Raw genomic sequence first — 23,390 nt, 5'->3', positions numbered from 1 at the left:
ATCTGCTTAATGATTTTACCAATATTCTTTCCAGCAGTGAACTGTCTCCAGCTTTCCCTTTCCCTCCACAGGAAAGGAAACCTCTTCAAGAACTTAGGAAAACTGTGTCAGTGTCCCTGATATATCCCCATGTCCGACCTCAGCATCACATAACATTCTCAAGTTAAGGCAACACTGGTCTTGTCAGAACAAGCTAGTTCTCCCTTCCATGCAGCCGTTGATGGAGTAATAGAAGCACACCATGGTTTGATTCCCTTGCTTCAGTTCTGTCAGTGGTGGTGTTGTGGCAGCTTGTAGAAAGCCCCAGCTGAAGTAAGATGGTTTTGCTGCAGAAAGTTTTTGTCCTTTGTTGCTTCTTCTCTTTGGTATGACCAAGCAGTAGTTCCCCATTCACAGAAATCCAGTTGATGAGCATGGTGAAGTTTATGTACTCAAGAGAGTCCCTTCTTGCTCTAATTTCATAGATGGAGAACCTAAGCTTTTTATAAGGCAAGCAATCTTCACCTGGCAATGTCTATGCCCTTGGGATGCTTTCTCCCACTGCTTCCTCCCATTCCATCTCCTGGGCAGTTCTTTGGGTTAGTGAATGTTTATAAAGGTCACTAAACCATTGCAGGAAGGATGCCAGGAGTAAAACCATAGATGTAAGTCTGAGAGACCTCTCCAGAGATCATCTAGTCCTTTCCCAATTCTTTCTCACAGACCATGCTTCCTAGACCAATGAACATTTCATTCCTTTCCCGTATACTTCTTCAGTCTCAAGATCCCTGCAAAAGGGATTTTTGGGTTGTTCTGTCCTTTCTAACAGGTCCTATCCTCTATAATATAACAATTAAAACAATGGTAATAACAAAAATAGCTACAACTCAAAATGTAGTTTCAGTTAGAATCATAGAATAGTTAGGGTTGGAAAGGACCTTAAGATCAACAAGTTCCGACCCCCTGCCATGGGCAGGGGCACCTCACACTAAACCATGTCACCGAAGGCTATGTCCAACCTGGCCTTGAACACTGCCAGGGATGGAGCATTCACAACCTCCCTGGGCAACCCATTCCAGTCCCCTAAAATGAATTGTCCCATATGAAATATTTCCTCTCTTTTGAATCCTTCTTTTTCCCCTCTGTATTTTAATCTCCATCAAACTTTCTGAAGTAGCTTCCAAGTATTCGCATCACCATTTTGGAAAGAAACTGTCCATTATTATCAATAGTGAGAGCAATTGGAGCTCAGGCAACCTGAGAACACTGCCCACTTGTCTTCTATCTAAGTACCCAAGCTGGAAGCACAAAGAATTAAAGCTCTTTGAAAACCAGATGTGCAAAATCATGCTCTGTTTCCCTCAAATGATAAGTTGTGAGTCACGAGTCACTCATTCCCCATCACAAGGGGAACCAAACCTTGGTCTTCCAAGCAATGACTTCTTTTATGATCTTTCCTACAACTGGTCTGTGTAAGACAGAAAACAAAACCAACAGTTTATTAACTCCTGAGAGACTTCTAATATTAGCAATTCAGTCAATATCTGGATGCCTGCAGGTTTGTGAGCACTTTTTCTTCCCACATTTGTTTAGAAATGGTTGTCTGCCCTTCAACTAGGTGTTCTTCCTGCCCTGCATGGGAGGCACTCGCTCCCAAAGTGCCACATTTCCCGTTTCCCAGGCTTTTGCCATCACTTACAGGTTGTTGTCCCAGCTTTTTGCTTGGGCAAACTGATACAGCACGGAAAAAGGAGGAGCTTGGTGACTCCTGAAAGGCCCTGAAAGAGGCAGAAGGAATCTCCAGTGTCACAAGACAGGGCGAGGATTATTTCTGGTACCCCCCAGACAATTCCAAACCTCTGTAACCCCTGGGCAATAGACTCCAAAGGAGTCCCACTCTCAAGAGTGGAGACAAGCCTCTCTTTTTGATAGGGCAGTGATAACAAGGTGCCTTAGGCAGGATTCTTGATGCTGCAAGCCAAGCTTTTCTTTACCAGCAATAGCAGCTCACCAAAGATGACGCTTGCAAACCAACCTGCTGAGCTAGCAACCTGTACATGGAGGAAGAAGAGATCTCCTGAGTGGTAAACCACATAACTTTTCAAATTCAAACAGCAACTCAGAGGGAGGTGGTACAGGAAGAAAATCTGTGGTTTATGTCTCCCTGTTATCGCTGTGTTCCTCTATGGAAACTCCTTTCTGCTCAGGCTTGAAGGTTTTCCGTGATTTGCTGTCTATACTTTCAGCAAAATTACACAGCCCCTGTCAGATCAATTGGAAATGTTTCTCTCCTTTCAGCCATCACAGAGACCCATCTTCCTAAAGCCTTGCTTAAGCACCAAACCCAGCTTGGTGAGTCTCCTTTACACTCTCTGGAACGCGTGTGGTCATGTCCTGTATGGCTGGTTTTATTGAAACTACCTAGATTTTCTAGGAAGTGACCCAATCCAGCTATAACTGTAGCACAAGGCAGCCTCACTGCTGCTTTTGGGAAATGCTGTAGGAAACCACCCAGCAGTCTTAGAGAAAATGGTCAAGAGCTGCTGCCTGCAACCCTGCAATGGGTAGCCTTGCTGTAACTTGCTACACAATTGTACAAAGTCTCCTCAGGGAGCAGGTAAGTGGCCATATAATTCATTAGACCTGGTTTATCATCCATCCATCCATCTATCCATCCATCAATCCATCAACCCATCAATCCATGCCATCCCTGGTGGTGTTCAAGGCCAGGTTGGACAGAGCCTTGGGTGACATGGTTTAGTGTGAGGTGTCCCTGCCCATGGCAGGGGGGTTGGAACTGGATGATCTTAAGGTCCTTTCCAACCCAAACCATTCTGTGATTCTATGATTCTATGATAATGATTACTTACACAGGCCTCCATCAGCTGGAGGCTGTTGCAGCTACAGTACCAATGGCATTGGTGAGGTGAATGTCTAAAAACAACAAATGCATGACACCAGCCTCTACATTCGACTGCATTTCCTGCCTCTGAAGCAAAAATGTATCTCAGCCACTTTGTGTTATTTTCATCTCTTTCTATTGCTTTCAATCCTGCAATGTCACATCATGAAAGGGAACGAGCTGCAGGCTCCAGCTTGCCTCATACAAGAGGCTCTTGGAAGTGTAAGATCATTACAGAAATCACAATAGATGTTCAAGGAAGGGGTCTGCACCACAGAGTGCAGTGTGGTGTAAACCAGCTCACGCAGTCTGCACCACATAGCTGGAAGGAAGGCAGCTCTACCAGCATAGTGCTGTGCCTCACCTAATCAGCTCAGAAACCTCCGGACCTTCGCTTGTGTCTTTTTGCAATGCTCACCTAAGGCAAGTGTGATGCTATTGAACTTGGCACACTAACAGTTGGCTTAGTATAAACACATCCTGATTTTGCTTACAGATTCTTTTTCACTAGTGATGACACAACCATGCCGAAATGATGTACAAGTCGATCAGTGATAATGAACATAAAGAATACGTTGGTGGTGTTGTTTCAACAGAGAAGAATTTCATTTCTTAAGCACACGTTCTGGATGCCAGGTATTTCACACCCCTTTCTGTTGAGCTGCAGAAGTGTCTAGAGCATCTAGAAATACTCAGGTCTAATTGAATTCAACCACCCAGTCTTAACCCAACAGTTGAGATACTGACTGCTCCAGTTCCAGCTGGAGCAGGACACCCATAAAGTCTTCATCCCTCAGTTCTGAACCCAGCCTGGTAATAGAGTGTTTCCAGAAAAGAAGAACCATGCCCTTGATTCTTGTAATAATGTGCAACACACATCACACAGGAAGTGCTGTTTCCTATTTTCAGATATAGGGTTTAACTATGTGCTTGTTCACGAAGCAGAAGACCCGGTCAGACAGCCCCAGCTTGATAAATCAGTGAGTAGCTTATTTTCTTCCTTTCTTACATGTAAATGTGTCTATGCAGTTACAGGTTCACTCAGTGGGGATGTATATGTGCCTAATGATAGAGGCAGTAGAGCAATCATTCAAGTAGAGGCACTATCTTTAAGAACAATTGAGTCTTGTGACTAGCTTACGACTCAGGATGAGGTTGAATGTGAGAGTAGAGGATTGAACTGGACAAATGATGTAGGAAATGCTATTCTTTTTTTGTACTAGAAACTTACTGGGTCTTGATTTGGAAGCTGTTCCAGGAGATCAGTAGCTTGAAGATGTGTTCTGCTGAGGATATAAACCAATCAGATGTGAAACCCTTCCTGCTTAACCTAAACTTTCCTAATCCAAGCTGCATCTTGCCCTGTGAGATGCAAATGCTCTGCATCTCCTGTCCTCATCATTATCCTATCGCATGGCTTCTTTGTGTTATTTAAGCGTTTAGTCTGTTAAAGGTGCTGTTTCATTGTCATGTTATGGAAGGATATGTTCTTTGGGATCAGTTCTGCTTTTTAATGTGATATTTCTGTGCTATTAACATTAGAAAGCCTCTACCCCGTAACTCAGCTGGAGACATCAGCCATAATCTGGCTTGCAATTTTTGTTAACACGTTTTTCCATGCATAAAATTCATCAGTTCTACACTGGAATTGTACTCTCTCCATACACAAGGAATGGTGATCTCCTCTGCTGGGATAAATGAGACTTGCCACTTGGGCATTAACGAAAACAGCCACAACAGCCTAAGAATATAATTTGTGTGTAATATATCAAACACGCAACTATAGCAACGCTTGCTTTCATGGGAAAACTGCACTGTGATTTGCAAGGAACAGTTGACAATGCTAGAGCAGTGGGCTTGAACTCTGTGCAGAGACCCTTATAGCAATAACGTGACAGGGACATGATCCTGCCATGTAAGTGTCCATCTCCACTCCAGACTGTTATCCTTCTTTCTTATATTCCAGTCCATCTCCAGAAGGGTTGTGACTGCAACTGTTGTTTGAATTACTCTGAACTCAATGTTTTATGTGAAGCAGTTTAAGCAGAGAACACTGCGGAAAACCCACACCACTGAACAGAGATACTAGCACAGGACTTTGCCTACACAAGGGAAAAGTCCTCTTAAACATACAGCCATGATTTAGAGGAAGACATCAAATAGCTGTCACAAGTTTCTCTTTCTGAGTGCTCATTTTCAGTGCTTACACTGCTCTTTTACTGCACATTTGTTTAGGTAAGAATGCTTCCTACTTCTTTTGTCTTGTGACCACAGACTGCCTCTATTTAGATGCCTAAAAGCTCAGGATTTTTGCAAGTGTCTTTCTGGGTTTGGTGGGGAATGGAAACAATTGGATCCTGAGGCTTCCCAGGGAATTAAGGCAGTTTCTATCAGCCTGGAGCACGTTTTTCCTTGCAAGTTCTGCAGGGATGAAGAAACCTCCTCATTCAAGAGGCAGTTCTGAGGAGCTGTTTCTAATGCTCAGCTCTTATAACAGAGGAAGAGGTTTCCAAAGCGAGGTTTTGTTTTGGAGGGGACTATCTGTTGAGGTCGCGCCTCAGTTGCCTGCTTTTGCAGAAATCATCCAGACTTCCTGTTAGCAACCAAAAGGACCCTGTAGAGGCAGAGACTATGGGGGTGTGGGCACTGGTGGCCACAGGCAGTCCATAAAACCAACGAGAAAGCCCCTCTACTGAAAATCATGAAGACTTCCTCAATGTTCATTTGTCATTTTGGAAGAGGGAAATAAGCCAAATAATCACAAGCTGTCAAATCATAACCTCTCTGAAGAGCCCGTTTATATGTACAGCACAAGAGCAGAGGTAGCTGAAGACTTCTCTGCTTACACACCAACATGATGGTTCATGCCTCAATAATTTTACAGCCAAACCCAGACTTCTTGGCAAGGAATTCTGCAGAAGATGTTCCTTTCAGCATGAAAAACTCAGTTAGATTGGGTATTAGGGACAATTTCTTCCTAAAAAGGCTTGTCAAGCACTGGAAGAGGCTGCCCAGGGCAGTGGTTGAGTCACCATCCCTGGAGGTATTTAGAAGACCTGTAGATGTGCTAAGGGACATGGTTTAGTGGTGGACTTGGCAGTGTGAGGTAATCATTGGACTTGATGATCTTAAGAGTCTTTTCCAATCCAAATCATTCTGTAACTCTACAATTCCATGATTCAATATATGAGTGTATATATATGAATGTATGCTTGTGCATTACACACAAAGAAAATTGTTTCAACACTGTGTAATCGATAGAATTTGTTCAAGAACACTATTTATATTACATATATATCCACTGGGATAAAGACCTAGATTAAACTACATCCTTTAGGTCCTGAATGTTCTGTGACTCCTACAGCTGAGTAGGCTGACACAAGCTTAAGACACACAGAGATTTCACATGCTACAGCTCAGAATGACCCACCATGTAATGAAATTCAGCCCCTACCCAAAAGCAGACCAGGAACCTGCCTCTGTGTCCCTCCAGCTGTGAGCTGAGCTTCTTCAGTTACATTCAGTCTTGCAGAACTCAAACGCAGAGAGAATGAAGTTGCTGGTTTTGGGCATGGAAATGAGATGTCTGCAAAAGACATCTACAATCACACAGGGTAGACCTCAGCACTGAAAACAAGTGCAAGGTGGGACCGCAGGCAGGATAGGAGCAAAGATTGCTGCACCATATACGTGGTCAGGGATCACAGAGCAAGATGGGGGAGATGCGCTGCCCGCAGTCCTCTGTATCCAGAGCAGCCTGTTGCTTTTGCCAAGAGAACAACAAATTGCCTTTGTCAAGGCATCAAATTGCCAAGAAGATGCAGATTTCAAACCCATCAACCTGCTATGAACAGCCACCAATCTACCTGACAGAAGCAGTCCCTGCAAGTGTTCACACAGCGTGTAGACAAGGCCCTCAGTGCCATGGGTTAGTGGTGGCCTTGGCAGTGCTGGGGAACTGTTGGATGAGATGAGCTTAAAGGGCTTTTCCAACCTGGTTGATTCTATGATTCTATGATGACACAGGAAGAAAGAGCAGCCCTTTCACCAGATAGCAAATAGTTCTATTTGAGTGGCTACCAAATGCATCTATTTCACTTCCCCCCTGAATCAGCAGGAAGCACATTTGGTCCCTCTGGCACCCATCTGCATAAAACCCTCTTCCCACCTTCTCATGGGACACAGGAATTCTTCTGTTTTCTCTGGGGGTCCAGTTCTCAACTTCTCAGAGAATCACACAAAGCTGTGCTTCTGCATCTAGCTCATCTAGGTCCTACCAGGGATGTGGAGAAGGGGAAGGGTTTGGTGATAGGAAGGACTGATATCTAAGTTGCAAGCCTTTATCTGCTCCCACTCTAGCAGAACTTGACTGAGGGCTTTCACAGCTCTGCTGCACACTTAACAGCCTGGGCCATGACTCCTTGCAAAGGAAGCCTGGTCTCCCCCCAGCAGTCATAGAATCATAGAACAGTTAGGGTTGGAAAGGACCTTAAAGTCATCAAGTTCCAGCCCCCCTCCCATGGGCAGGGACACCTCACACTAAACCATGTCACCCAAGGCCCTGTCCAACCTGGCCTTGAACACTGCCAGGGATGGAGCATTCACAACCTCCCTGGGCAACCCATTCCAGTGCCTCACCATCCTTACAGTAAAGAACTTCTTCCTTATATCCAATCTAAACTTCCCCTGTTTAAGTTTGAACCCATCACCCCTTGTCCTGTCACTACAGTCCCTAATAAGGAGTCCATCCCCAGCATCCCTATAGGCCCCCTTCAGATACTGGAAGGCTGCTCTGAGGTTTCCATGCAGCCTTCTCTTCTCCAGACTAAACAGTCCCAACTTTCTCAGTCCCCAAACCAAAACTGGAGGAACAGAGAGTTTGGGCAACCCTTGCACTTCTTCATTGGAAACACTAACAAAGGATGAAGGCCAATATCAAACAACTGCTGCACACAAAGAGCTGCTCGTGCACAGTCATGGCGGTGGCCATATCTATGTCTTACCTTTGTGCCCTTCCAAGGCACTTGGCCAATCTAAACCTAGGAGATTCGGAATCATGGCTGCAAAACAGCTACCGGAACAAGGAATCAAAACTTCTTTCATCCTTGAGCATTGGGGAGGTCTTTCACTTTACAGGGAGATGCCACAACAAATACAGGAGTTATAAGACATGCTGAGAGCAACTGTCATAAGCCAATTGCCATGGTGTTTGCCTATGTGTTCTTTCTACAGGACTGTGATTTGCTTTCCTTCCAGAGCTACCTAAAACCACCAAGCCTCCATGAGCTACGCCTGACCCAGGCTCCCTAGAAGACACAGTATTTGCCATCTTAACCCAGGTCAACGGTGCTGACTTGCTTCTCTGCAAAACCCAGTCAGCAGGTCCCCCAGGTGCGTATGTTTAGTACTGTGCAAAGGTCATTTCTATACCTCCAGTGACCTGGTTCCCATAGGAATTAAGGCTTCCAGGAAGTCACCAACAACCTGAACAAGTGGCAGTCAGTTACATTTCACCCACGCCACAGTGCCTTTGAAGGCACTGGTTTACACTCTCCCAGTGCCTAATCCTTCTTAGGTGAGGGCCACAGTATGGGCTGGCATGATGAGAAGGTGGCCGTGTCCCAAGGAGAAGCATGGTGCACTTTGCATGCCAGATGCTATGCTTGCTCTTTGCTGCCTTCCTTGCTATCTCCATCCCTTTGGAAAACCACCACTGAGCACAACAGCCCCAAAGTACCCACTGCTCAGAATAAATACATCATTCCTCTGCTTCTGGCTGGGTCAGGCAGCTGACAGGCTCTGCTGAGGAGGAAACACACACCAGAGGACTTTGGGGTGTTGGCTGATGAGAACCTGAACATGAGCCACTTCAGTGTGTGCTTGAGCCCAGAAACCCCCGTGTGTGCTAGGCTGCATCAAAAGCAGCATGAGCAGCAGGTCAAGGGAGGTGATCCTGCCCCTCTGCTCTGCTCTGCTCTCCTGAGACCCCACTTCCAGCACTGTGTGCAGCTCTGGTGTCCTCAGCATAAGAAGGACATGGAGCTGTTGGAGCAAGTCCAGAGGAGGCCATGAGGATGCTCAGGGGCTGGAGCACCTCCTGTATGGAGACAGGCTGAGAACATTGGGGCTGTTCAGCCTGGAGAAGAGAAACTGTGTGGAGACCTCAGAGCAGCTTCCAGTGTCTGAAGGGGGCTACAAGGATGCTGGAGAGGGACTCTTCATCAGGGGCTGTAGTGATAGGACAAGGTGTGATGGGTTCAAACTGAAACAGGGGAAGTTCAGGTTAGATCTAAGGCAGAAGCTCTTCCCTGTGAGGGTGCTGAGGCGCTGGCACAGGGTGCCCAGAGAAGCTGTGGTTGCCCCATCCCTGGCAGTGTTCAAGGCCAGGTTGGACGCAGGGGCTTGGAGCAACCTGATCTGGTGTGAGGTGTCCCTGTCTGTGGCAGGTGGTTGGAACTGGATGATCTTCAGGTCCTTTCCAACCCAAATCATTCTGTGGTTCACAGGTACAGAGATTGGTTTCCGGGGAGCTCCGCAATCTCATTCTCATCCACACCCTGAGGTACAAATGCTCATGTGCTCAACAGCAAAAAGCATTCCAGAGGAGGACACCAGCGTGTTTCATTACCATCATTGACAAGCTTGGAGTTTCTCTACTTTAACATCATTCTGTTCCTTTCTAGATCAACACACCATGGAAAACCACACCACAGACTCAGACAACTGGGAACTGACAACAGGATATGATTATGGTGAAGCAGTACCGTGTGAGGCAACAGAGGAAAAGCACTTAGCAGAGAAGCTTTTGCCACCGCTCTATTCTTTGGTGGTGATATTTGGCCTCATAGGCAACATGCTTGTTGTCCTTATCCTGGTAAAATACAAGAGACTGAGGAGCATGACTGACATCTACCTGCTCAATTTGGCAATTTCCGATTTGCTCTTTGTATTTTCTCTCCCTTTCTGGGCTTATTATGTTGTTCATGACTGGATTTTTGGGGAGGCGTTGTGCAGAATTCTCTCCGGTGTCTACCTCCTTGGCTTCTACAGTGGGATCTTCTTCATCATCCTGCTGACCCTAGACAGGTATCTGGCCATAGTGCATGCAGTGTTTGCTCTGAAAGCCAGGACAGTTACCTACGGCATCCTCACCAGCATGGTCACTTGGGCTGTTGCAGCGTTTGCTTCTGTTCCTGGCATGGTATTCCACACAACTCAGAAGGAAAATGGACATTACACTTGCAGTCCTCATTATCCAAGCGATAGCGCAATCAACTGGAAGTACTCCTATACTTTAAAGATGAACATCCTGGGTCTTATTGTTCCAATGGTTATTATGATTTTCAGTTACTCACAGATTCTAAAAACATTACTGAGGTGTAAGAATGAGAAGAAACAGAAGGCAGTCAGGCTTATTTTTGTGATCATGATCTTTTACTTCATCTTCTGGACACCGTTCCACATTTCATCTTTTCTGTACACATTTCAGTATGTACTTTTTGTCCCAACTTGTAAAATCGAAGCTCAGCTGCACAAAACAATCCAAGTGACGGAAACACTCTCCATGATCCACTGTTGTATCAACCCTGTGATCTATGCGTTCGTTGGAGAAAAGTTTAGGAAGTATCTCCGTGTCTTCTTCCGAAAGCATGTTGCTGCCCACCTCTGCAGGAAATGCCCAGCTCTTTATCATGATAACCTAGAAAGAGTAACTTCCACAGCCACATCATCCACTGCAGAGCATGACGTCTCTACTGGACTGTAAGGATACCCCAAGGCAATAGTTAGGAAATGTTGCATCACTTGCTTTGCCTTAGGGACCCCCTGATGCTATTGAAAGTCTTTCTATCAACCACTACTGAATGACCCTCAGTTCTTGTGGTTAACTGTTCCTGGGGGTTATATATAGCATTTGCCATTCTTAAACTAAGCGAATCATGGAGTTCTCCACAGCATCAAGATTTGGGTGGGACCTAAACCAGTATAATTCTGTTTCTTCACCCAAATTCTATCCAATGAACCAATGCTAGTGAGATTGACCTGAGGGCAATACAGTATTGAAGAGACTAAGGAGTAATATGTCATTTCACGAGAACCATTTACTGGTGTGTGAACACCATAAGATGAACACTGGGATGAAGCTTTGAGGATAGATGTACCTGTTTAGCATTCAGCATTAATGGAGTAACATTTGGAAGTGGCTGTATTCTTTCTGCAACATGGTCACAGGCATTTAATAGAGGGAGGCTTTTAGCTTTCTTCATGTCCAGCCCCTTATTTCCCCTACATGAATAAAAGATGTTTCCATGAAAAGGAATTTGAGGATGAATATGAGATAGTTCAATGTGATTATCTCTCCTCTGGTGGGAGAGTTGAAACAACTTTATCTCACAGGGCCATTTAACCCAAGGGTTTAGCTGTTAGCTAATAGTGTAGTCATTTTTCAACATAATCCTTTGGACTATAGGCTAAGTTATAGGATTTTTATTGTAGTTCTTTAATGTTATGCCTGTCATATCTCAGTTGCTAACGTTTTCCAAAGTGGGCTTAGTGGATGCAGTTTTTCTCCAATGAAAGCAGCACTTAACCAATAAAGCCCCCTGAGCAGAGACCTGCAAGGCCACAATGAAAATCACCTTGGTTTTTGCTATGCAACATTCTGTATTAAAGAAGTACCAGGACTCTCTGAAGGGTTCTGGAGACTGTGAGCACAGCACTGAGTGGAGGCCTCCCTATTCCTGGACAGGTAAATCGTGTGTGTAGAGGAAGACTTTACATGGCAGATGTAGTAAGTGGGTCAGGTTAGGCTCCTATGTGAGAAAAACATGCTCTTCACAGCTCCTAAGTGTGATGTTTGGGATACACTTCTAGGCAGACAGTAGCCTTGGAACTGCAAAAGCAACCAACTGCAGAGGAGTCATACCTGGAGAAGAGTGCTCATGGCCTACTGCATGCTGATTGATGACTCGAGACCGTTAGTCAATTGGTGTCCTATGGCCATACATTTACGCCATTGCTGTAAAAGAAAGTGGTGTTCTGGGGACATGATGTTAGCAAAGAAGAAGAGGGAGAATTTGCTTCAGACTGGAAGGAAGTGCAGGTGAACACTCTTTATACAAGTGAGCTGTCCTCCTGCTTTTTCCCTCATTTACATCAATGGGCACCACTCTTACAGGTAAGGCCTTGCTTATGGGAATCTGGAAGTTCAACTAACCTTCAGACAACGTAAGGACACAAGAGGGGATTCCACACTACTTAACATGAGGCACATGGTTCAGATGCCTCATCTGAAGCAAGTATCTTCAAGGTCCCTCAGCGTTCAGCAGAGAAAGAGAGATGCCCAAGTCAGAAGCAGACATATGATTTAAATGGGAAGATTACCTGTCCAACTGCAGGAGGAACCTAGAGAAGCCTCTTCACTTGGATATCAGATGCCTTAATCCAGGTGGTGCAAATACTCTTCTCCCTCAAGCCTTGTACCATCAACCAGTGCATCTGTTAGTTGTTAGTTTTTATCCTATCAGCTATTATAATCTGGCTACTGTCTTGTGATGTCAATAGCCACAAACCAAAAGACCAAAAACTATCCCCACAGTAAACTTTGTTGCTTGGAAATAATATTTTTCCTTCCTTTTGTACTGTTCTACTGCACAAAAGTGGAAGCACCTTTTTTAATATTAAGGCAGAAATGAGTTCAGTGTGATACAAACCCTGCAGTAACTGTGGTGTTTCTACTGCTGCAGCTTAAATTCTTGCCTTGTTGGAATTATGTTTCTTTCTGTTTTCATGTTAATGAAGGGAAATTAATAAAATCAGTGTCTGAAAAACAATGCAAGCCCTGTAGCACCGTGTTCTTCTCCATCAGTAAAAGGGCATCAGCTCTGCTCATAGAACAGAGGTGGCATAAACATGCAAGCTCAGATTTAAACCCTCGCCATACCACACTCCAGCAAAAGAAACCAAACTGTCTGCCCAGTCCTCAAGCTACTGTAGCTGGCACAGATTTATCCACCTGCAAGCTTGAGTAGAGGGCATTACAATAGCTTTGGGAAAAGTCTGGGGCCACAGGTTTTAGATGGGTGAAGTCTGGAGAAAGAGGGCTGTGTATAAGTAGGAGAAGAGGAGGTATAAATGAGCATAGTAACAGCTGACACTCTTAATAGTGAGATAATATTGGGATGAAGACTCCATAGACTTTCTGCAGCTAATTTCTGATCTCCTTGCACCGTATAGAATGACCCCAGGCAAGTGATGCACCCGATCTCTGAAGGTTTATGCTCAACATGGAAATATGCTTCTGCCTCACCATATCACTCTAGGAATATCTTTACAGAGGGAGTGAGTGCCACAACACTAAACAGGACTCCTACTCATCTATGAAATAAAACCATAGCAGGTACAGTTCTGAGCTACATCAACCCACTGTATGATTCCTTTTATTGCTGAACAATAGCTTCAATTACTTGGTAAAATCAGGAGGTTCACCTGCAGGTAACGATTCTTACATGTGCTGTAGCTCCTGGCAAAGAGCAGCGCACGTTCCCAAAGAGATGCTGGGCAAGGGATGGAGGAAAGCTGAAAAAACTCTGACTTGTAGCAATGCTGCTGGCATTGTCCATACCTCAGTGCTGAGACACACACTAGATGGAGGCAATCTGAAGGACAAGGATGCTGGAGAGGGACTCTTCATCAGGGACTGTAGTGATAGGACAAGGGGTGATGGGTTCAAACTGAAACAGGGGAAGTTCAGGTTAGATCTAAGGCAGAAGCTCTGCCCTGTGAGGGTGCTGAGGCGCTGGCACAGGGTGCCCAGAGAAGCTGTGGCTGCCCCATCCCTGGCAGTGCTCAAGGCCAGGTTGGACACAGGGGCTTGGAGCAACCTGGTCTGGTGTGAGGTGTCCGGGTCCATGGCAGGGGGTTGGAACTGGATGATCTTCAGATCTTTTCCAACCCAAACCAGTCTGGGATTCTGTGATTCTATGAAGGCAGCAGGGAGGAAGGGGTGATGTAGCAGGAAGATGGCCAGTCCCACGCTGGTGTGATGGAGCTTCAGACTGGGTGGGAGATCAAGCCCTGCAGAGGCCCATCATCAGTGACTGAGGGGAACAGGGGCCAAAAGGAAGATCTAACAGTACTGGTGAAGAGCTCACCAGTGGCACCCCAGTGCCAGCAAACAGCACCAGGGGCCCGGGCTCACCTCCAGCCACATGTAAGACCTGATCAAATCTGACTTCCCAGCAGCTCTGCTTATCTGCAGCTGCTGTAGAGCTGAGTGAACACACGGTGTAGGTGCTGATAACAAAAGCCACAGTGCAGGTTCCTGCTGCCAGCATGTCCCTGTATTTGGGCTGCAGATGTCCCAGCTATTCACACTCTGCATCTCATGCAGCTGTAAGACCCAGCTGACGAGCAACCAAAACCATTCCCCTTGGTCAACCGCTGTAACCGTGCGTGGCAGAGGCCCTCTTTTGGTGTGCAACACCCTCTGCAATCTTACAGTGCTGCTCAGTAAATGCAATACCCAGCTGCTGATCACACCGAGATTATGGAAGGTTTTAGAGTCTCCAGCAGGCTCAGTAACAAGTAACAGAGAACAATGAAGTAGGTTTCAGAAAGGAATTCTTTAAGTGTCTCTTAATTTCAGTCTGTGGGCTCTTTAGCAATTATACATGGAAAAATTAATTCCATACATTGAGAATTATAAGAATTAATGGCAAAAGTGCAGGGTTTTGGCAGCAAAGTTTGGCAGCAATTAGGAGCTTGATTATTTAGGAGTGGAAACATCTCTTCCCACTGACTCTATGGGGGTCTAATACAGTCCATCAGGTAGTGTGAGCATACCCTTAGAATACCCTACCTACAGTGGCCATTCATTTTGACACTGAGAATCCAGCCCGTAGAGAGCTCACTGGAACAGCTGATTGGTAAAGGAAGAGAAAAATCTATTGATCCTTTGGAACAAAAGACCTTGAAGAGTCCCTCCCTCATGCAAAGAAGGGTTGCCGAGGAAAACAGGCCATGCTTTTTGCTTGTTACTGTCTCCCCCCAAGATCTGAGAGGTAACTGAGAAGCTGTGATTCCCTTGGCTTCCATTAAGGAATGGCAGCATCCAAAGCAAGACACCTCCATTGGGCTTTTGGCAGTTTAGAATCTTTCAAGGCTACTGAGGACTGAGAGCAGGAAAGATGTTCCTTTAGCACCTTCACTAGGTTGATAGACTCAGACACTCTGGAACTGCACAAAGGGATGTAAAGGCGGGGGGGAACGACACACAACAGGAGGATGTACTTTATTTGGTATCTTCTCAGGGTTTCTATATCAGGGGTTCCCAGGTATCTGATAAGGCATCATCTTGTTCTTGCTTTTTCTGTACCTTTCCAACCTCCTGTGTGGTTTCTTTGATGTCTAAGAAGGATCTAAAAAGCTGCTCATGGTGCAGCTTCAGTTTGACTCAAAAAAGGGACAGGATCAGACACAAGGAAGTGAACTGATCGGAAATCAGATTCTATCAGGCTTTCCTGAAGCTTGGTTCTGAAAAGCAAGCAACAGTGTTGTTTCAAAAGAAGGTGAGACTCACTATAGAGGCTAAGTCATGGCCTTATGAGAGGGATTAAAACAAAAAACACAGTCCAAAAGACTAGGTTGGAGGAGAATAGAATCAATCACATCTCCTAAAAGACAAAGACTGAAACTCAGAGCAAGCCAACACAAAGTGCAGGTAATTCTGAATAGAAGCAGAAGCTTTATACAAAAGCTTCACTTTTTGTCCATGGGCAAACCCCGTGCAGTATTGATTCAGAAATGTAAAGGGATGAACCTCCTGCAAACTGGCCCTGCCTCAAGGAGGATACCTCCATCAAAAAGAGACCACAACAACCCTTTCTAAAGCTCCAGCTGCGGGTTGTGAAACTGTGAGTTCAGCTCCTAGGAGGATCCACATTTCAACATCTCTGTGCATCTCACAGCAGTAGAAAAGCAACATCTGATGGCCCATTTTTAGAAAAAAGAGAACTGCTCCTCGATTTATTTCTTTTTCAATGCGAACAGACTTGTTTGCTAGAAGTTTTCAAACGGATACATCCTTTTTCATGCAGGAAGAGGTGTTCGTGAGCTTCCTCTCGTGACTGACAAGTCGGTTTAGCGTTATCCTTGATGTAATAACCCCAGCCATCACTCGCACCATAAGATACATGGTAAGTCATCTTTGCTTGGTTTTAACATATAGGAGTTGCTTAGCTAGTCTAATGCCTGAGGTGAAAAATACTGGTGGAATCTTGGCAGGGCACTCCTCTTTAACAGTTACACTGGGAAATGCATGGGATATTGTAAATGGAATACACTATTTCTAAGGGACAGAACCACTACAAGACCTGAGCAGAGGACCCAGGTAAGCAAAGAAGTAAACCTCTAGAGACTGAGCTAAGAAATATGATGGAGAATGCTTGTGGTTTTTTTTCTCTGAAGATCATAGAATCACAGAATGGTTTGGGATGGAAAGGACCTTGGGATGATCCAGTTCCAACCCCCTCTCACGGGCAGGGAGAATATGTAAGAAATACATAAGATGATACACAATGATGGAAATCTGTATTTTAAAACTGCTACTGCAAGGACAAACCAGCTTGTTTCAGTGAAGAGTACTAACTCTTCTCACAGGATGAGTATAGATAATCTGATGTTGTGTTTCAAGCAAGTCATGGAACTTGTTCATGTGCAGCGTAGTTGGCACTTTTCCTCTGTTTACTACAGCTTTTGAACTGTTACCATTATATAGCACTGTGCAAATGAACTGAAAATCACCTCAATAAAGTCTTGCTTTGTTAGAAACAGAGGGCTCTGCCCTGAAACTCAGACTGAAACAGTGACATGAGTTACTCAGCCTTTCTATGGAGTTTTTCTCTCCAGAACTGCATGACAGACTGCTGGTCTTAACCAGAGCAACCGAATTTGTACAGCACATTGCAGGTATCTAGAAATCCTGCATTTATCTAAGCTGTATTCAACATAAGATAGACCTCTTACTGAAACATCCTTTCTTCAGGGATCTTCCAGTATTATCTTTGGGTTTATCTGACCATTAGAACACTAGGTGAACAAGCCAGGTTGATTATAACCCACTGAAGCATTCTAGCCAGTGGCCAGCACTGCGTCCTAAATGGGTGAGATTTCTGGATAAAGCACAAAACAATTCCTTCTTCTGGTTTCCACATTTAGTACCTCAAGTTTCCCTTGTCAGCATGTGCTGCATACTACACAATTCATTGTAGTAAGTGCTTTTTGCAGAGGGATTGCTGAAGCAAAGGCTGGGCTAGAGGGATGGGGCTCAGTGAAAAGAAGCACTCAGAGGGGAGACCACAATTTAAGCATGCAAAAAGGGTTGAGAGGAAGGAGATGAAATGCAGGGAAGATGTGGTTGTCATTCCAAGAAAGCAGAGGAAAAGGAGGGAAGGCATTGAGATAGCAGTTAGCAGGAAGAAGGGGCTGGCACAAAAAGAGTTACCACAATAATGTGGAGGCAGCATTTTGCAGTAATATTTGCATGAATCCTATTGACCATAAACTCATAAAATCCCATTCTGGGTTTATGATCTAGGTGTTTTCCATACCCATGTTTATACATGAGCATCACGCAGGTGCCAAATGATCAAGACAGGACACGCTGAGTCTGGCACTCTGTTGCAACCAGTGCCACATTCCATAATCCCAGTACATAGAATGGCTGAGTGACACATCAGAAATGAAGATATTTGGCTAGGTGCATTACCAGGGACTTGTACTGTCAGGGCACGCAACACAGATGTAGCTGAATGGAATATTAACCATTTCACAGTGTCCAAGTCTGGTCATGTTTTGAAAGAAATAAGTTAATTTTTTGGACCAAAGAGTGTTTTATAAAGGTGGGGTTTTTTTTTCCTAGAAAAGTTGCCGAAAATACTTAAATCTAAACCCTTAGATACTTAAAAAACTTATTTACTGTCAATACACGTGAGCCACAGCCACTTCCTTTACCAACAAACCCACCATCTCAGTATGCAAATAACTATGTAGTTAGTATGGCTGGGGGGGGGGGGGGAAGGCTTCTCTTCTTCCTTGCTCTGAAAACTTCATGCCATGCTCCACACGCCAAAGGAATGGATGAACATGGATGTACTCAGTGTTGATGCTGTTCGGAGTAGATGGCAGCCAGACTGGGGAAGAAGGTGGGGAAGGGGTGGGAAAAAGGTCTGCAGAAGCAGCACCTCTTTTTGTCCCCAAGGTGCAGACTGGGCTCCAATGGTTCTTGCTCCTTTTGGGGCAGGTTCATGTCTGTGTTCTACAGCATGAGAATCTCCATCAGCACCTGGCAGCTCAGGATGGACTCGGATCCTGGGACAGGAAACTGGTCAAAGACCGTGCAACCAGTCCCTTCCCAAGGACCTCAGCTTAGGTTTAGCTAAATTAACCTCTTTAACACAAAATAAAGTGAGGACATTGCCATTTTGAGCAATCAGTGCTTACAGGATGAAAAAGTCCTTTGAACTTAACAGTTTTGTCTAGAGAGACACAAAGAGGTGCTTCAGGGATTTCACAGGCTGCAAATCAGAGGGGATCACTATGAGCATCCCACAAAAGCAGACCAAGGGTCTGCCCCTGGGTCACTCCAGCCACAAGCTGAGTGTCTTCCTGCAGAGAGAATGAAGTGGTGGTTTTGAGCTACTGCTGAGCACAAGAGCCCCAAACTACCCACTGCTCAGATTAAATTCATCACTCCTCTGCTTCTGGTTGGGTCAGGCAGCTGATGGGAACGAAAACCACACCAGAGGGTGTACACATAGGAAATCATCCTCAGCACACTTCCAACATGCAGCAGTGTGGCTTCACAGGTACAGAGATGGGTGTCCTGGGAGCTCTGCAATCTCATTCTCATCCACACCCTGAGGTACAAATGCTCATGTGCTCAACAGCAAAAAGCATTCCAGAGGAGGACACCAGCGTGTTTCATTACCATCATTGACAAGCTTGGAGTTTCTCTACTTTAACATCATTCTCTTCTTTTCCAGACCAATGCACCATGGAAGACCACACCACAGACTCAGACAACTGGGAACTGACAACAGGATATGACTATGGTGATTCAACACCGTGCACAGGGATTGAGGAAAAGCACTTAGCAGCGAAGCTTTTGCCACCGCTCTATTCTTTGGTGGTGATATTTGGCCTCATAGGCAACATGCTTGTTGTGCTTATCCTGGTAAAATACAAGAGACTGAGGAGCATGACTGACATCTACCTGCTCAATCTGGCAATTTCCGATTTGCTCTTTGTATTTTCTCTCCCTTTCTGGGCTTATTATGCTGTCCACGACTGGATTTTTGGGGAGGCACTGTGCAGAATTCTCTCCGGTGTCTACCTCCTTGGCTTCTACAGTGGGATCTTCTTCATCATCCTGCTGACCCTAGACAGGTACCTGGCCATAGTGCATGCAGTGTTTGCTCTGAAAGCCAGGACAGTTACCTACGGCATCCTCACCAGCATGGTCACTTGGGCTGTTGCAGCGTTTGCTTCTGTTCCTGGCATGGTATTCCACACAACTCAGAAGGAAAATGCACGTTACACTTGCAGTGCTCACTATCCGTCAGAACAGAGAGATGTATGGAAGCAATTCCTGACCTTAAAGATGAACATCCTGGGACTGGTTATCCCAATGTTCATTATGATCTGTGGCTACGCGCAAATTATAAGGACATTACTGCAATGTAGGAATGAGAAGAAACATAAAGCGGTCAGGCTGATCTTCATCATCATGATTGTCTACTTTGTTTTCTGGGCACCGTACAACATCTGCATTTTCTTGCGTGATTTCCAAGGTGCCTTTTTCATCAACACTTGTCAAGGCAGCGGCCAACTGCACAAAGCGATCCAAGTGACGGAAACGCTCTCCATGATCCATTGCTGCATCAACCCTCTCATTTATGCCTTCGCTGGAGAAAAATTTAGGAAGTACCTTCATAGCTTTTTCCGAAAGCAGCTTGCATTCCACTTCCCTAAATTCTGTCCCGTTTTCTATGTTGACACAGCTGAACGGGCCAGCTCCACCTACACGCAGTCTACTGGGGAACAAGAAGTTTCTGCTGCCTTGTAAGCTGTGCCCAGCAAAAAGGTGGAATTGACTAGTGTGGAATTAAGTCTATGATGGAAACCTGCAGAATCGGTCCTGGATGTTGGCTCCAAGGCAGCTGCAAAAGACCACAGGATGCATGTTTACTAAAGCTTGGTTTTGTTCATGTATTTGGGTATTTGTACATAAATGGCTTTACACTGAAACAGGGGAAGTTCAGGTTAGATCTAAGGCAGAAGCTCTTCCCTGTGAGGGTGCTGAGGCGCTGGCACAGGGTGCCCAGAGAAGCTGTGGCTGCCCCATCCCTGACAGCGTCCAAGGCCAGGTTGGACACAGGGGCTTGGAGCAACCTGCTCTAGTGGAAGGTGTCCCTGCTCATGGCAGGGGGTTGGAACTGGATGAGCTTTAAGATCCCTTCCAACGCAAACCCTACTTTGATTCTATGGTTAATGAAAAGGATGCATCAAATTAGCTACCTAGATATGCTCTCGTGTAGGGGAAAAACAGTGTTCTCTTTATTTGTGTGACTGTAAAAGCATTGTCTTGCATCACAGAGCCCAAAATCACACAAAGGCTGGGGGTCTAAGCTAGCAGGCTCATGAACTGGTTGTTTGAAGTGCACTAGAGGTTAGGAATTCACACTGGTTCTTCAGACAGATCTCTTGACTGTACCTTATACAAGGTATCTCACTCACTTAAACCAGTCTCAGTCACAGCTTTTACTAAGCCTCGTGTGTATCTCTGTAAATAATGCTGAATTACTGAGGTCTATGATATAGAATCCTTACAAGTGGTATGGGAAAGTCTTATACATTTACAATAGACTCTGATATTTCAAGGCATATTTTCCTTTGTGTATGGTTGAGCACCGATCTCTTGGATCTTTCTTTCTCATAATAGCTTAGATTACTATTTGTTGGTATCTGATATTTCAGCAGGCTCTCTCTTAATCAACTGCTGCTTTATATGCTGTTTGTACTAAAAAGCTAATCCAATGACCTATCATTGGTCAGAAAACCCCATGTTTTTACGATACCTTAAAAACAAAGCGTTGCACATGGAGTTTTAACCAGGCTACATCAAATATGGCTGAGTCAACACGGCTTTAGCTTTTTAATGCAGTGATTTTGCTTACCATTTTTCTAGCCTACATAAGAGAACAACTTTAAAATCTCGAAAGAACACAGCCACAATGGCTGCAAAACCACAACAGCATCAGAGGTGTGAAAATGATGCCTGAACAGGGCTGACCCAGATGTTTGCAGTGATAAACATACGCTACAGACATTTAAGCTATCGAAACATATGAGTGAGTTAAAATATTCGCTGTTCTACAGACTCTACAGCATCTCTTTTCTGTTTTAGAAGCAGGCTTTTTCTGCTCTTTAGGAGTTTTACAGAGAGAAAAAGCTTCCATAATTACTAAGACTGATGGACAAATACAATTGGGGCTCCCCTTAAAGCTCAGATGCTACAAAGCACTTGAAAAGTAGAAAAGTAGAAAAGATGAAATAAAAGGGGAATACTCGTGTGCTTAAGATCACAGTATTAATTTAATTGTCCATCCTAGCATTTCCTATATTTCCCCTAAAACATGTGCATTTGGGCAACTGTGTAGACAGGAAATTAACATTGAGGATTTTGATTTCCATCAGGGCAATTTCTGTTTCTCTGCTCCTCTACATAGCCTCATAAATATTATTTTTCAAAGAATGAACTGTTTTAAACAGCCCCAAAGAGGTTTTACATTGCCATGTGCTTGTGAAAGCAGGAAGTAAAATAGGGAAATCTTTGCTTAGCAAACCACTTGGTTTAAGTTACTCAGTTTTGTCATATTGAGCACCACTTTTGGACTACATCCCCATGGGAACTGGAACAGAAATACGCTGCAACTTTTAATATACAAGATCTTCAGCTGCGTGTAAGACCTTGGACATCTGTTACTTTCTGGACTTTGCATATGCCTTTAAAACACACATCAGTATAAGCAGAAATTGGGTAATTTCAGCATCATTTGGATGCTTCCAAGTGACAAGCAGCTTCCAGAGAGAAGATGTGGAGCTGAAGAGATTGGTGGCCCAGTGCCTCAGCATCTTAGCAAGACTTGCTATCCATTCACTGAGAAGGGACCACACTTTAGCAAATGAGAATAAACCAGATTTCAGCTACTGTAGTGAGCTGTGCTCCACATTCAAGGATAATAGAGACCACAGTGTCTGGTAGCTCTGCTGGTACATTCACTTATAGACTTTGCCAATAGATTGTAATAATGTTTTGTATTATACAAGCCATTAAAGTTGGTTAACTTCTGTGTGATAGACTTCTTGATCTCCCCCCTGTTAATGGAACATAAATTCCCTATCTAATGAAGATAAATTCTTCTTTCATAACAGGTTGTTGAAAGAGTAGGCAGGATGAAGTCAGGGGTTTACAAGCGGACTAAGACCCAGCATGATCAGATAACACAGGACCATCAAGGTGACTCCAGTGCTCTTAACTGCTTGCCACTAATAATCTAATACTAAATATGCTAGTTTGGTCATGGTTACATTTGGTTTTCTTTATTTTTACAGATGGTAAAAGCACCATCCCACACAATTCACGCTGATCCTAAAAGATTAAGTGTTTGTAAAATAAATAAGCATGTAAAAGAACTGTTAAGTGTGTTTAGGATCTGCCCTAGGAGCAACACCTCAGCCACAGCAGACTTGAGCACACGCTTCCCTTCAGTTCTTAGGATTACGGTGCCATCCTGTGGCCACACACGCTACCGAATGGGTTGAGTTGGAACCAACCAGCCAGGGAGACCTTCCAGTAGACCAGATGCTCCAAACCCCGTCCAACACTGCCACGGATGGGGCTTAGGAAACACTCCTGGCCACTACGAAAGGAGGACCACTGATGGGTGGGCATCGTCACCCTTTAACTGTGGTCCAACTGGGACGTTTTGCACGCCCTCAAGTTGTCCGGTTTCCAGCCATCTGCTCTGGAAGGAGAGCACTTGGCATTCTCGTCCATCGCTTGGAAGTGACAAGAATAAAACTACATTCCCTGCCATTATTTCCTTTGGAAAGACGGAAGAGATTGAAACTCGGATGGCAACGGGATGCTCACGCTTCCCACCTCTCTCAGACGCTGGCAGCTGTGACACGGTCCCTAGCACAGCACCGACACCCCAAGCCTAGTCCATGTCAGCCTCCCCGGTTGACACAGAGGGATTTTCGGACTGGTTTCGGACTGGGGATACCGGAAAGGAGAAGGAAAGGAGGGGGAAAGGAGGGAGCGAAGCCACGCCCCCACCCCGCCTCCCGCCGGAGCGCACGCAGGGTGACGCACGACGTGGCGCCGCCCACCTCCTCGCCCACTGGCGCCAGCCCCCTTTCCACGCCTGCGCATTGCACTGACCGCTGG

General features: G+C 45.0%; 2 protein-coding genes across 5 annotated transcripts; both read left to right on the top strand.

Annotated features, from left to right (window-relative positions):
• The first annotated feature begins 3,819 nt into the window (after positions 1 to 3,819).
• Positions 3,820 to 12,716, top strand: LOC133223910 (C-C chemokine receptor type 2-like). 2 transcript variants are annotated; one of them, XM_061375035.1, is made up of 2 exons: positions 3,820 to 3,861; positions 9,565 to 12,716. In XM_061375035.1, the coding sequence occupies exon 2, from the start codon at positions 9,576 to 9,578 to the stop codon at positions 10,644 to 10,646; it is 1,071 nt and encodes a 356-aa protein (XP_061231019.1). In that variant the 5' UTR covers positions 3,820 to 3,861; positions 9,565 to 9,575; the 3' UTR covers positions 10,647 to 12,716. The 2 variants fall into 2 exon arrangements, with proteins under 2 accessions (XP_061231019.1, XP_061231018.1); XM_061375034.1 differs by lacking the exon at positions 3,820 to 3,861 and adding an exon at positions 8,145 to 8,272.
• Positions 8,137 to 20,569, top strand: LOC133223911 (C-C chemokine receptor type 5-like). 3 transcript variants are annotated; one of them, XM_061375036.1, is made up of 2 exons: positions 8,137 to 8,272; positions 18,922 to 20,569. In XM_061375036.1, the coding sequence occupies exon 2, from the start codon at positions 18,933 to 18,935 to the stop codon at positions 20,001 to 20,003; it is 1,071 nt and encodes a 356-aa protein (XP_061231020.1). In that variant the 5' UTR covers positions 8,137 to 8,272; positions 18,922 to 18,932; the 3' UTR covers positions 20,004 to 20,569. The 3 variants fall into 3 exon arrangements, with proteins under 3 accessions (XP_061231020.1, XP_061231021.1, XP_061231022.1); XM_061375037.1 differs by lacking the exon at positions 8,137 to 8,272 and adding an exon at positions 15,815 to 16,074; XM_061375038.1 differs by lacking the exon at positions 8,137 to 8,272 and adding an exon at positions 16,101 to 16,268.
• Positions 20,570 to 23,390: the final 2,821 nt, after the last annotated feature.

Source organism: Neopsephotus bourkii, unplaced genomic scaffold, assembly GCF_033783945.1.
Source record: "Neopsephotus bourkii isolate Nb327-2 ecotype Australia unplaced genomic scaffold, CSIRO-AGI_Nbou_v1 NB_1655, whole genome shotgun sequence".
In the NCBI taxonomy this organism is placed as follows: domain Eukaryota; kingdom Metazoa; phylum Chordata; class Aves; order Psittaciformes; family Psittacidae; genus Neopsephotus; species Neopsephotus bourkii.
Note: the sequence above shows the minus strand (reverse complement) of the source record. Positions and strands in the feature narration are given on the sequence as shown.